The following is an 11,709-nucleotide window of genomic DNA, read 5'->3' as shown; positions in this document are numbered from 1 at the left end:
ATTAGCCACTAAACAAACAGGAGTACAGATTTAGCAAAAGCAGGTGACAGAAGCAGTGTATTGCACTGTGTAGGTTATGTTGCAATTTTGCAAGGAAACACACACACGCACACGCACACACATATACCCAAATACAGATCTTCCTCTTACACATACACCTGCTTATTTCCAATGCACCAGTTTGAACTAAGTTGGCCTCATTCACTTTCAGCTCCCGCCACACTGAAGGGGAGGAAATGTTACATCATTAAGCCAATCAGGGGGGACTCCACATACACGTTTACAATATTGTGACGATTCTTTTGAAGAAGTAAACTCATTGTGTAACCAAATAGCGAAGCAGTCACACACGAGACATGGTAAACGGCTCTACCAACGAGGTTGTTTACAAGAACTACCATCTGTCTCTCCGGGTTACTGGCTTCTTGGGGTCCTTCATAATCTCGCGATAAGTGTCCGGAGGCGAGCTGCACCCACGAGAATGTCGTTTCGCGCGCTGAAGCTAAGCTCCAGTCACATTTCAAACTGACAGCTCTGTTACCCAATGAACTCAATTTGCCAAGAGGCTTTCGTCCAATGGCGAAGCCGTGTTTTTAGAGCAGGCGGGGTTATGAAAGTCTTGAAGAATAACTCATTGATCAATCTCCAACAAGCCGTAGAGTTGCTCGTGCAAACCCTACTAAGAAGTTATTTACGGAAAACCTGCGTGGTACTCCGTAAACGGCAGTTTCGTGTTTTCACTTGGACGAACAAACAGGTACGGCAGCTTTTCTCTCATGTTTTAGTAACTTTAAAAGTGTTGCTCATTGATATATATATTTTTTTTATCAGTTGCTAGCTCACTATGGTTAGCTAACTTGACAAAGTCCTGCCTCGTTTCTGTTTTGGGTTCACGTTACTGCACCATGTAGAAATCTAAATTAATCATAATATGTAGTCACGGGGACAGTCTTCGTGATGTTGAATGTAGTGATTTCGTATCGCTAACGTAACGTTACCAGAACGCTCTGTAACAATACGTTGTAACGTGGGTTGCTGTGACGTTAAGCTTTGATGGGGGCTGATGAACTTGACGAGCTGTTATCTTATGTTGTTGATCTGTAGTGTAGCCACATATTGTGTAACACATGGTTTTAACATTAGCTCTGCCACCTCACCGCGTCACACGAAACAAAACAAACACGCTAACCTCAAATACTTCGCTTATTTTCCTCTTTTTTTTTGTATTTTCCGCCTCGTGTTTTTTTTTTTTTATTGAATGGTGTCGGTGAAATAAAACCCCTTGGTTGGGAGGAAGTAGTTTGTTTTCGGTGTTATTACTCGTACTCATTGGTGTTGGGGTTTATTTGGGGCAAGCGGAGCGAACAACACCTCAGCTGAGAGCGCAGAAGTAACAAGACGAGCAGCCGTCGAGCTCGCAGCTTCACCCCTCGCGAACAACAAAGCACGGTCTCTGTGGGCAAAGCAGGGTTTCAGCGTTACAACAATCGATTTCAAAGTGCGTACAGGGTAGTATTTCGGTGTGTTTTATTGTCAGAGAGCGAGGGCACATTGTTTGCTAGCGCTCCCTCCCCTCCGGATGTGCTCTCTTTTAAAAGAACTGGGAGTGGCCTGCAGCTCCGTTTCCCGCACTGTATTTAAATCGGCTTGTTCCCTCCCTTTCTGATCCTCTGTTGAAGTGACAGCCCAGTGCAACACTTCCACAATACACGGGTCAAGGGCTGACATATTCATATTTAGTTAATTCTTTAACTAAAATTTGATTTAGACCATTTAAAAACAACACCTAACCTTTTTGATGACGTAATTGGCAGGAACCTCCGGTTTTGACAGTGTCTACAAAAATACTTAATCTAGGGTGTAAAAATGCCTTTGTGTGGATTGGAAGGTGAAAAAGAGCTGGACAATATTAATTTATAAAATGTGGCTTGGCAGTCACAGTTGCAGGCTCACAATCGGTGAATCTGTATCGTTCATTACAAGGAAATAAATACATGTGTCACGAGAAAACAATGTACACAACACACAGAAAATAATGAGTAAATGCAACGGAGCATAGGCATTAAGGACCGGCTGAATTTACATGGGAATCCCAAAAGTTCAACATTTTAAAACATCAAAGTGATGATTGGCTATCAAGCAAGTCACACGTAGCGTTGTCTGAATACAGATATTATCTGAGGCTGATCAGTTATTGCACACAAATAATCATGAATCTTTGCTAAAGGCAAACCATAATAATTTAGGGTATTAATAATAATCCTGTTAAAATGAGCAATTTGCAGGCCAAATCTACGCTTTATTTTGTTGCGAAATTGTTTTAAAATTGAAAACAAACGTTTGTTTCCGGCAAAAAATGTCAAAACCAAAAAACTTTGGATTAATGACAAACCCATATGTTATCAGACATGGCCATAGTTATTTATCAAGCTCAATGCTTTTTAATGCATGTTTTACTGTTGTTTTGAAATGTTTTTGCAGTGGATGCATTTGGACACAAATGCAATTACACCCAAATGAATAGCCGACGAATCTTGTCGCTGCTCAGGCTGTTGATGGAGTTCAACAATACTGGCTAGCTTACGTATGGTACCTGCTGGAGGTGACCAAATGATCCATTACACAAGACTGATTGCTTAATGGGTCATGCTTTGGCTGTTGACACAGGGCAGCTGCGATGTGGATTCAGGTGCGCACAATGGATGGGAAGGAAACCCACCGGGTGGATTCCCTGTCGAAACTCACCAAGGTGGACGACCTGCGTCTCAAAATCACAGAGCTCTTCAAGGTGGAGCCCGAGAGGCAGAGGCTGTTCTACCGTGGCAAGCAGGTGAGGCAGCATGGTTAAAAACTAGTTCAGAGATGTGTCCTCGATGCTGTTCGTGGCATTTGTGTCCCAGTTCTTAAATATATGAGCATTTTAAGAACGTAACTGTAACCATGTCTTACTTTTGTTTTGGTTCAGATGGAGGACGGCCATACCATATTCGACTACAACGTGGGTCTGAACGACATAGTGCAGCTGCTTGTTAGGCAGAAAATGTCTGCTGTGGATGTCGTCAAAAGCAAAGACAAAGAAGCCGAGCTTTCCGACTCCGATTCTGGCTGCGGCTCAACCCAGAGCGAGTCTGACAAGAGCTCAACTCACGGTGAGGTCGAAGGTCAGACCGCTGGCACCTCTGCCCAGACGAACACCGCAGAGCTCGTCGATCCGGGGTTCGGATTTTACAAGGTTTGTTTTAAGGCTGGTAGTTGGGATTAAATTGGGTGTTTTTATATGTTTTCAGGTTACTTTTGCTTTGTGGGGAAGAGGGGGAATCAAATGCTTCTCTGCGTCACATGCTACAGCAGGGTTGGAAATTAGCATCAACCATGCTAATGGTTGATGCTAAGTTTTCATTGGGTCTGTAAAAATGTTTGCGTCTGATGGAATAATGTTGTCTACTAGCCTTTGACAGTCTATTGTCTAAGTGTGTGTGAGTAGTGCAAAACCAAAAGTTCAACAAAAGTTAGTCACACATAAGAACAATTACAAAATGGTGGCTGGTTTTAAAAAATAAGAAACAAATGTTGACCCTTTTGCCACTTTTACTGGAAGAAAAAGCTCATTTCCTAAACTGCAACAATATGAACTATTCCACTTCTGAACGGCATGCTGGGTACAGCTCGTGCTCTGCAACACTTGGGTGCAGAAGCTCACAATAACATTGACAAAGACTCTAGCGTGTGTATCTCTTTAAGAACAGCTATGAACACTTTTGATTTCCGAGGTTGTCGGAGAACACGTAACTACGGAACACTTTGCATGAATATACAAATGTAGGTGATTTGCATAAAGTGGGGGTGTAGTTGCTGGAATGTGTTTGAGCCGGTCTCCTTTTCTTCCCCCAAAGTCTTATAGACATTGTAGAAAATGTGTAATTTTCCATTCTGCAGTATATGTAAGGTTAACGGCGTGACAAGACGCGAGAACTTCAGGCGGGCCATTTTGCAATAACAAACTGAAAAATCTAGGAACATTCACAGAACACTTAATGAGGTTTTTTTTGGGGTTGTTACTAAATACGGTGAAAGCAATTAGTACAATGTCTCTGAAGATCTTTCTTTTCTTTGTCTTTTTAAGATCAATGAGCTGGTGGATGCAAGGGACTTGAACATGGGGGCTTGGTTTGAGGCCCAGATCGTGAATGTTACGAAGACAACAAAGACTCCCAAAGAGGAGGCCACTGAGGCGCAGTCAGCGGAGGAGATCCTGTACCATGTTAAATATGAAGAGTAAGAATCCTTTTTTCTGTTACTCATGGTTAGGGATGTCATGATTTTATTGATACAATCTTTTTGGCATTAATAGTTTTAATTGTATTATAAGCTGCTTAGAGCTAGTGTTAGAGGGCCATAATTCCCTCTCTTGTATCAGATGGGCCACTTCACAATGAAACTGTATTCTCTCCGGTCTAATAATGTGTAAATATGTGAAGAAAGACGATGCTAGTTGGAGGCATTGTAGATAAGAAGGCACCGTACTAATTTAAGCCTACTAACACCGTTTAGGCAGCATGACTTGTGCACTTTCATTGGAGTTGAAATATAAGGTTCTGTTTTTCTACTACTTCTGTAAAACAACCACTTCCTGCTGCAGCTTCACATACAACGCTTACGACGCATCCTTACAGAATGACACAATTTCAGGTTCAAAGACTTGAAAACGTACTAAGGAAGGCAGTGGCATTGCCTTTTGAAATCTTAATTGTGGGACTAAAATTGACTTGAAATTAAAATACAACATTCAAGAGTTGTTTTTTTTGTGGCATCTATGGCCTTTGCCCTCCCTGAAAGGTGCTTGTGTGAGTCTGTTGGTGTTTGAGGAACATTCCTCTGAGTGCACCAGCAGTTGATCCTCACCATTCAAAACATATTTGTGTTCATTGGGCTGCACTCCCATGCAGCACTGTGTAGGAAGCACCTGTGATGGTGTGTGTGTGTGTGGCTTGCCTCTGAACCACAAACTCACATGGTATCACGCTTTACTATCTCAGCTACCCAGAGAACGGCGTCATTCAGTTGCTGGCTAACGATGTTCGCCCGCGGTCCCGTACGGTGTACCAGTGGCACCAGCTGGAGCCGGGAATGGTCCTTATGGTCAACTACAACCCAGACGACCCCAAGGAGCGGGGCTACTGGTACGACGCCGAGATCCAGAGGAAGAGGGAGACACGCACCGTGCGAGAGATCTACGCCAAGATTATCCTCGGGTAAGGACTGTGGTGCGTGTGCGTGTGCGTGTGCGAGTGCGTGTGCGTGTGTGTGTGTGTGTGTGTGTGTGAGAGAGAGAGAGATTTCCTGCCATGGTATCAATGCAGATTGCATGTTAGGGTACTATGCTCTGTTAAAAGTATGGGGTACAAACCATTGCATGTTGATTTGGATCTCATTTACACTTAAATGAAAGAGGTACACTTGGCTGTTTTCATGATAGTATAAAAAGAAGCTTTACTTTTTATGTGTGTATTGCCTATAGCTGTGTTTCTGTCTGTGTAGTTTCCTATTGTTGCTAAGTTTAATGTTGTTGGTCTTCTAAACTTTGTCTGCAGTGATGCTGGTGACTCTCTTAATGATTGCCGGATCATGTTCCTGACTGAAATCTATAAAATCGAGGAGCCTGGTTCTCTGGGTGACGCCCCAGCTGGATCCGAGAGTCCATTAAAAAGTAGGTTTAAGATGGGGGAAAAAAAGTAAATTATCAAGATGTGCGTTAGTAGCTATTGACTTAGTGAGGACTGACTTGTGAATCACCAGGGTTTTAACGGTTAATGTTCATTGGTACATATGAAACTTGCCCCTCCTTATTGAAAATGCAGTATAATGATATAGAATACATAATTAATGAAATATCCGTATTCTCCAGGATCAAATGGACCAGAGTGCAAGCACTGTAAGGATGATCCCAAGAAAAACTGCCAGTGGTGTAACTGCCATATCTGCGGCATCAAGCAGGACCCTGACAAACAGCTGCTGTGTGATGAATGCGACATGGCCTTCCACATTTACTGCCTGAACCCTCCGCTCACCACCATCCCAGAAGACGAGGACTGGTCAGTAGGATCCAATGCAAAACGCCACAGTTCACATTCATACATACAGATATCCTGACATTTAACATCAGGAGATTACCAGTCATATGTTGATGATTTAAAGAGTCATCTTGTGGCAATTGTCGCCTGTCATTCTCCTGGTCATCACTTGTGTTATTGATGGGTTGTGCTAGACATTTACTCTACATATCATACTATCTCAGGTATTGCCCAGGTTGCCGCACTGACGCCAGTGAGGTGGTGTTGGCTGGAGAGAAGCTGAAGGAAAGCAAGAAGAAGTCCAAGATGGCTTCTGCCAGCTCCTCGAGCCAGAGGGACTGGGGCAAGGTGAGTGCTGACACACTGCTGCCAGACAATTTGATCAGTGTGATATAGTTTAGATTTACAGCTTACATGCTCTGTGTACCCGTAGGCAACCACCTACGATACTTTTCAAATACTTCAACTATGTATTCCTCCCCTTCCAGGGAATGGCCTGTGTTGGTCGAACCAAGCAGTGCACGATCGTCCCGTCCAACCATTATGGACCGATCCCCGGTGTCCCCGTCGGCTCCCCGTGGAAGTTCAGAGTGCAGGTCGGTCACTCAACTGGAGAGTTGAATTAATGCTGTTTTGCAACATACGTAGAGTACTAACAATACCCAGGTTTTGTGATCACTTCTTCCAGTGGCAGCCAATAATGTTTCCGTTCTTTTGCTTTTCTAGGTCAGTGAGTCTGGCGTCCACAGGCCTCACGTAGCTGGGATTCACGGCAGGAGCAATGATGGCGCCTACTCTCTGGTGCTGGCTGGAGGATATGAGGATGACGTGGTATGCTTCTTTTTTCTTCATTAAAATCTGCCAAATAAAGGGGCTTAAGTAATGTTATCCGAAGAGTCGGTGTGATATAAAATCCATATCTTTTCTATGAACGTAAAATCTGCTGCGAAGCCTTTGTAGTTTGTAATATGTGATGCGTCTCACATTGCAGGATGATGGTAATGAGTTCACTTACACTGGCTCTGGGGGACGAGATCTTTCTGGAAACAAGAGGACTGCCGAGCAATCGTGTGATCAGACACTTACCCACATGAACCGGTAGGACATAACATCTTTTAACTTCCTGTTTTTTAAATTAACAGGTTTTATGAATTCTCAAAATCTTGCTTCGTTTAATTCTGCATATCTTAATGGTTTATTCTGGCTCTCATCAGGGCGGTGGCTCTCAACTGCAACGTCCCCGTCAACGACAAAAATGGAGCGGAGTCCAAGAGCTGGAAGCAAGGAAAACCAGTCCGAGTTGTGCGCAGCTGCAAAGGCCGCAAGCACAGTAAATACTCCCCTGAGGAAGGAAACCGATATGATGGGATATATAAGGTATGAGGGAACAGTGGACATATTTCTAGAGGTCATCAAACCGGCTCATATGCACAACAGTTATGCAAACTATCTTTCAAGGGGTGTGGAATTGGTTAGTTAAACTCCACATGTTTTGGTAATCGTGTGACTTTGAGTATGTATTTTTTTATTGAGTATTACTTTGCGTCATTGACTTCCTTCAGGTGGTGAAGTACTGGCCAGCCAAGGGCAAGTCTGGCTTCTTGGTCTGGCGGTATCTGCTGAGGCGTGATGACGATGAGCCGGCTCCATGGACCAGAGATGGCAAGGACCGCATCAAAAAGCTCGGCCTCACCATGCAGGTAGAGACGATCATTCAGACTACATAGTACCAGATGTATACATGTACATAGTACCAGATGTAAACATACGTATGGTGTTGATGTGTTCAGCATCCCAGATTCCCAGTAAAATGAACCTCTCATCAGAAAGCACGATATGTGCAATAAATATCAATGGCCTTCTTTGACAAGCAGATCCTCAACTCCACATAATTGAAGTATAAAAAATGTCTGAAATCCATGTTAACGGATTTCTTGCAGTAGCATAACTTTAATTAAATGGACTGACTCTTGTTCTAGTACCCTGCTGGATATCAGAAAGAGAAAGAGAACAAAAATGAAGTGGAGGAAGAGGCGGCGACACCCAGTAACGCGAAGAGGAAGAGAAAATCTCAGGGCAGCGGTAAGCTCTGTATTCTTTTTTACTTCTATATGATCTGCCATTGCAAATCACCCCAGAGCCGTGCATTGGAAGACCGTCCCATCGTCAGTAGAAGTGATTTATAGTTTTCATTTGCAGATGGCAATAATGTTTCTCCTGTTGGTTATAGTAGGCCACCTTTTATACTCCAATGTGGTTTTAAAATGTTTTCTTTCTTCCTGAACAGAGTCAAAATCCCCATCAGGCAAAACTCCTAAGAAAAGTAAGGTAGAAGTGTACAAGCTTACCCAGGAGCAGAAGTCCCTCATCAGGAATGACAAGCCAAACAAGAAGGTGTGGGATGAAGCCATGGAGTCACTGTGTCTTGGACCGGTGAGTACGGCTGTGTATTTGGTGAAGTCACCAGCAGGATTTCTAAATGCTGTTTTTTTTTTTTTTTTTTTTTTTTTGGGAAACTATTTTAATGCCAACCATATGCATGGCGGAGCTGAATCTAACCGGCATGCATTACCTGGCTCATGTTGAACGGGCCTGTGACATTGAGGAAATAATATGTGGTGATTGTGTGCTGTAGAGTTGCATAACATGTTTAACACAAGCAAAAACGTAATACATCACATAGGTGTGATTTCAATCAAGAAAAATATATATATCAACACGTTATACCTTGAAAATGAAGAGTGCATACCAAGTTATGTTGACAAGAGTGGATTCATTGCTGAACTGACGATGGCTAGTACGAATGAAGAATCTGGTTTGTTTGTTGGATTTTGTTTAAAAGCAACAAAAAACAGCCGAGAACTGCTTTTAAACCTCCTGTGGGTCAGAGAGCCAATCCGTGAAGCTGTTTCACATGTTCACTGTTTTCTTTCTGCAGAAATTCTTGAACAAAGTTGAAGAAGTTTTCCTCTGCATTTGCTGCCAGGAAGTGGTCTATCAGCCCGTTACCACAGAGTGCCAACACAACGTTTGCAGGGTAAGAAACGTTGTTTGGGTCTTTTGATTTGGTGTTGTATGAGGTACCTGCCCATAGTCAGTGGATTACCTGCAGATTGCGGTATGCACACCCCCGACTTGGAGACGCAAACGGGAGTTATTGCACTTGAGCAAAGCAATGTACTGCTGTGGACATATCGGCAAAACGTACCACCTTTTAAAGAATACTTTACACTAGGGGGGAGGAAGCTAACGGCAAACGTTAACGGAGGTTGCATTGACTTTCATTATGTCTTCAAGCTCTATTCAGTAAAACTGTGTACATGAGTTAGGTAATGGTACATTTGAATGTTATGTGTTCAAATGTAATGTTGTGCCTTTAAAGTGAAAGCTGTTGTTTCTTTTAACCACAGGAATGCCTCCAGCGGTCCTTCAGAGCAGATGTGTGCACCTGCCCGGCATGCAGGCACGACCTGGGCAAAAACTACGCCATGACCGTCAACAAATCCCTGCAAGATATTCTAAATCAGTTTTTCCCAGGGTACAGCAGTGGGCGATGATCATTGGTTCTGCCCACTCAGCCCGGGAGGAACCGCGACGTAAACTGTAAGGGGAATTTTCAGTAGAGGCAATAAAGAATCAGTTTCTCTTAATATATTTTTATGACTATAAAACTACAATTTTTGTGGACTTCAATGCTACCGTTTTCACCTTTTTGGATCTGCCATGATGTGTAGTTAGAATGATTTGAAAATTCCTTTTGTACCTGTGCCATTACTCCGTTAATACCTTACACCGGGACCCAGCGTTTTTATTTTGTTCCATTAACTAATGTTATCCATATTGTAAAATGTTTTAATCAAATCCCTCCATGTTTAGCACTCCTCAAGAGAATGTTGAGTCTGTTGGTTTAGCCGTTCGCTCAACTTGTTTTTGTTAGAATCTGGATCTTATTTGTTCTGCCGTTGGTTTGGTTGAGGTTGGTCGTTATTCTGGTACATTTAAAAAAAAGAAATCGTATTGTGTAGTCGGGGGTTTTAATTGGTTTACGTTCACATCTTACCTGGAAGCCTCTCCTGTGGGCCTCTCGCACAGAATGCAGCACCTGCGCTCTGAAACCCATTATACTTCCAATGGCTTGCACAGCGACACGACAGGTTTTTGCGACATGTGCGCTGAACTCCAGTGAGGGTAGTGCACACTGTGTGAAAAGGTTATTCTGCATCTCCTGTAGCTATTTACTCTTCTCTACTTGACTTTTATAATCTCTTTAGGGTTAAATAGAGAAACTATCAACATAATCTTGACAGACTTCCAGATCAAATGTGACGTTTTTTCCGTTTGTCGTGATCACATGATTGAAATTGCACCAACGTGGCAAGTGAACAAAGCTGCGCCATACTGTTTAGATTACACCTGACATACAAGCAGGAAGTGAACACGTTACTACTTTTGTTTTTCTGCTCTTAAGCAGTCTGAGAGGAAGTGTCTTGTCGGGGAACAGTGTCATCAAACGTGGTTGGATTTTCTAACTAGTGTATTAGTTCCTTAAATATTTTCATACAGTAACGTTATACCTGTACATGAAGTTTGGGAGAGTTGTATTGAAAGGGACTATGAATTTGATACAACCTTGAAAGCTAAACATACTGTGTGAAGATTTAAATTGTCCCCGTTTTTTTTAAACGTTTATACCTTTTGTTAAAGTCCAAAGAAACAAAAGAGTGTAATGTAGGACTCCCATCTATTTAGATCCTTAGCCACTCAAACCTGAGTCTAGAAACTTTATGTACTTTTTTCTAAAATTGAAATTTGTACTGTTTCATCTTTTATAATCCATTACTGCCATCTGTGGGGGGGGGGGGGCTATTCAGTCAAATATTTGTCTCTTGTGGTCACTTGTAGTTCCTGACCTTATTGAATAACAGCAAACGCTTGCATCGAGATGAAATGTTAAGGAAATTCCACACACTGCTCCTGAAATTGAATATTGAATCAACTAAATTATCTGAATTTGTTATTGACTACTTTTGCCGTTGCCTCTGTCATTTGAGTATTTGGTGTTGAATTTCAACAGCAGTGTGTGAGAGAGACCATGTCTGTCTACATGCCAGCACTTTGAGTTTTGATGAAGAGACAAATATTTGGATAGACTGGGAAATGTATATTTTCTGAAATTGTATAATTTGTAGTCCATTTTTTTTAGTTTTGATATGTAGTTTTAAAATTGCTTGCACACTTATAGTGCAAAAAATTGTCAATACATTTTCAGTGTTCAATAAAAAAAGTTTAAATGACCAAATGTTGTTTTTTGGGGGGGTGTTATTCATGACTTTGAATGGGCTGTTAGTCTGTTGTTTTTAAAGCTCTGACAAGGATACAAAGACCAGTGTTCTACAATGATACATTTTAATTATATAACGTTTTATACTTTTGTAAAGGTAGAAAGTCACTCAAACACCAAGATTTAGAGAAACTGGATATGGATCTTTGAGCAATAGAGCACGATGAACACTGTTTTAGACAAACACTTCAAAACCTCAGGCATCATAATATTTGTTTAATATGGTTAATTGCCCCGAGGCTATTATTATTATCAGTCAGTGGAGCGTTGCGTTTCGGTAACGGCCAAGAACGACCC

At 42.1% G+C, this 11,709-nt stretch overlaps 1 protein-coding gene across 1 annotated transcript; it reads left to right on the top strand.

The window, feature by feature from the left end:
- Positions 1 to 658: 658 nt before the first annotated feature.
- Positions 659 to 11,357, top strand: uhrf1 (ubiquitin-like with PHD and ring finger domains 1). Its single transcript, XM_079158616.1, has 17 exons — positions 659 to 757; positions 2,668 to 2,830; positions 2,966 to 3,232; positions 4,124 to 4,275; positions 5,037 to 5,252; positions 5,592 to 5,707; positions 5,906 to 6,092; positions 6,296 to 6,419; positions 6,560 to 6,667; positions 6,798 to 6,902; positions 7,063 to 7,169; positions 7,286 to 7,448; positions 7,634 to 7,771; positions 8,051 to 8,153; positions 8,359 to 8,504; positions 9,010 to 9,108; positions 9,482 to 11,357. The coding sequence occupies exons 2-17, from the start codon at positions 2,678 to 2,680 to the stop codon at positions 9,626 to 9,628; spliced, it is 2,331 nt and encodes a 776-aa protein (XP_079014742.1). The 5' UTR covers positions 659 to 757; positions 2,668 to 2,677; the 3' UTR covers positions 9,629 to 11,357.
- Positions 11,358 to 11,709: the final 352 nt, after the last annotated feature.

This window comes from Pholis gunnellus, assembly GCF_910591455.1.
Source record: "Pholis gunnellus genome assembly, chromosome: 4".
Classification (NCBI taxonomy): domain Eukaryota; kingdom Metazoa; phylum Chordata; class Actinopteri; order Perciformes; family Pholidae; genus Pholis; species Pholis gunnellus.
The sequence above is the reverse complement of the archived record's forward strand: the minus strand, read 5'-3'. Positions and strand labels throughout refer to the sequence as shown.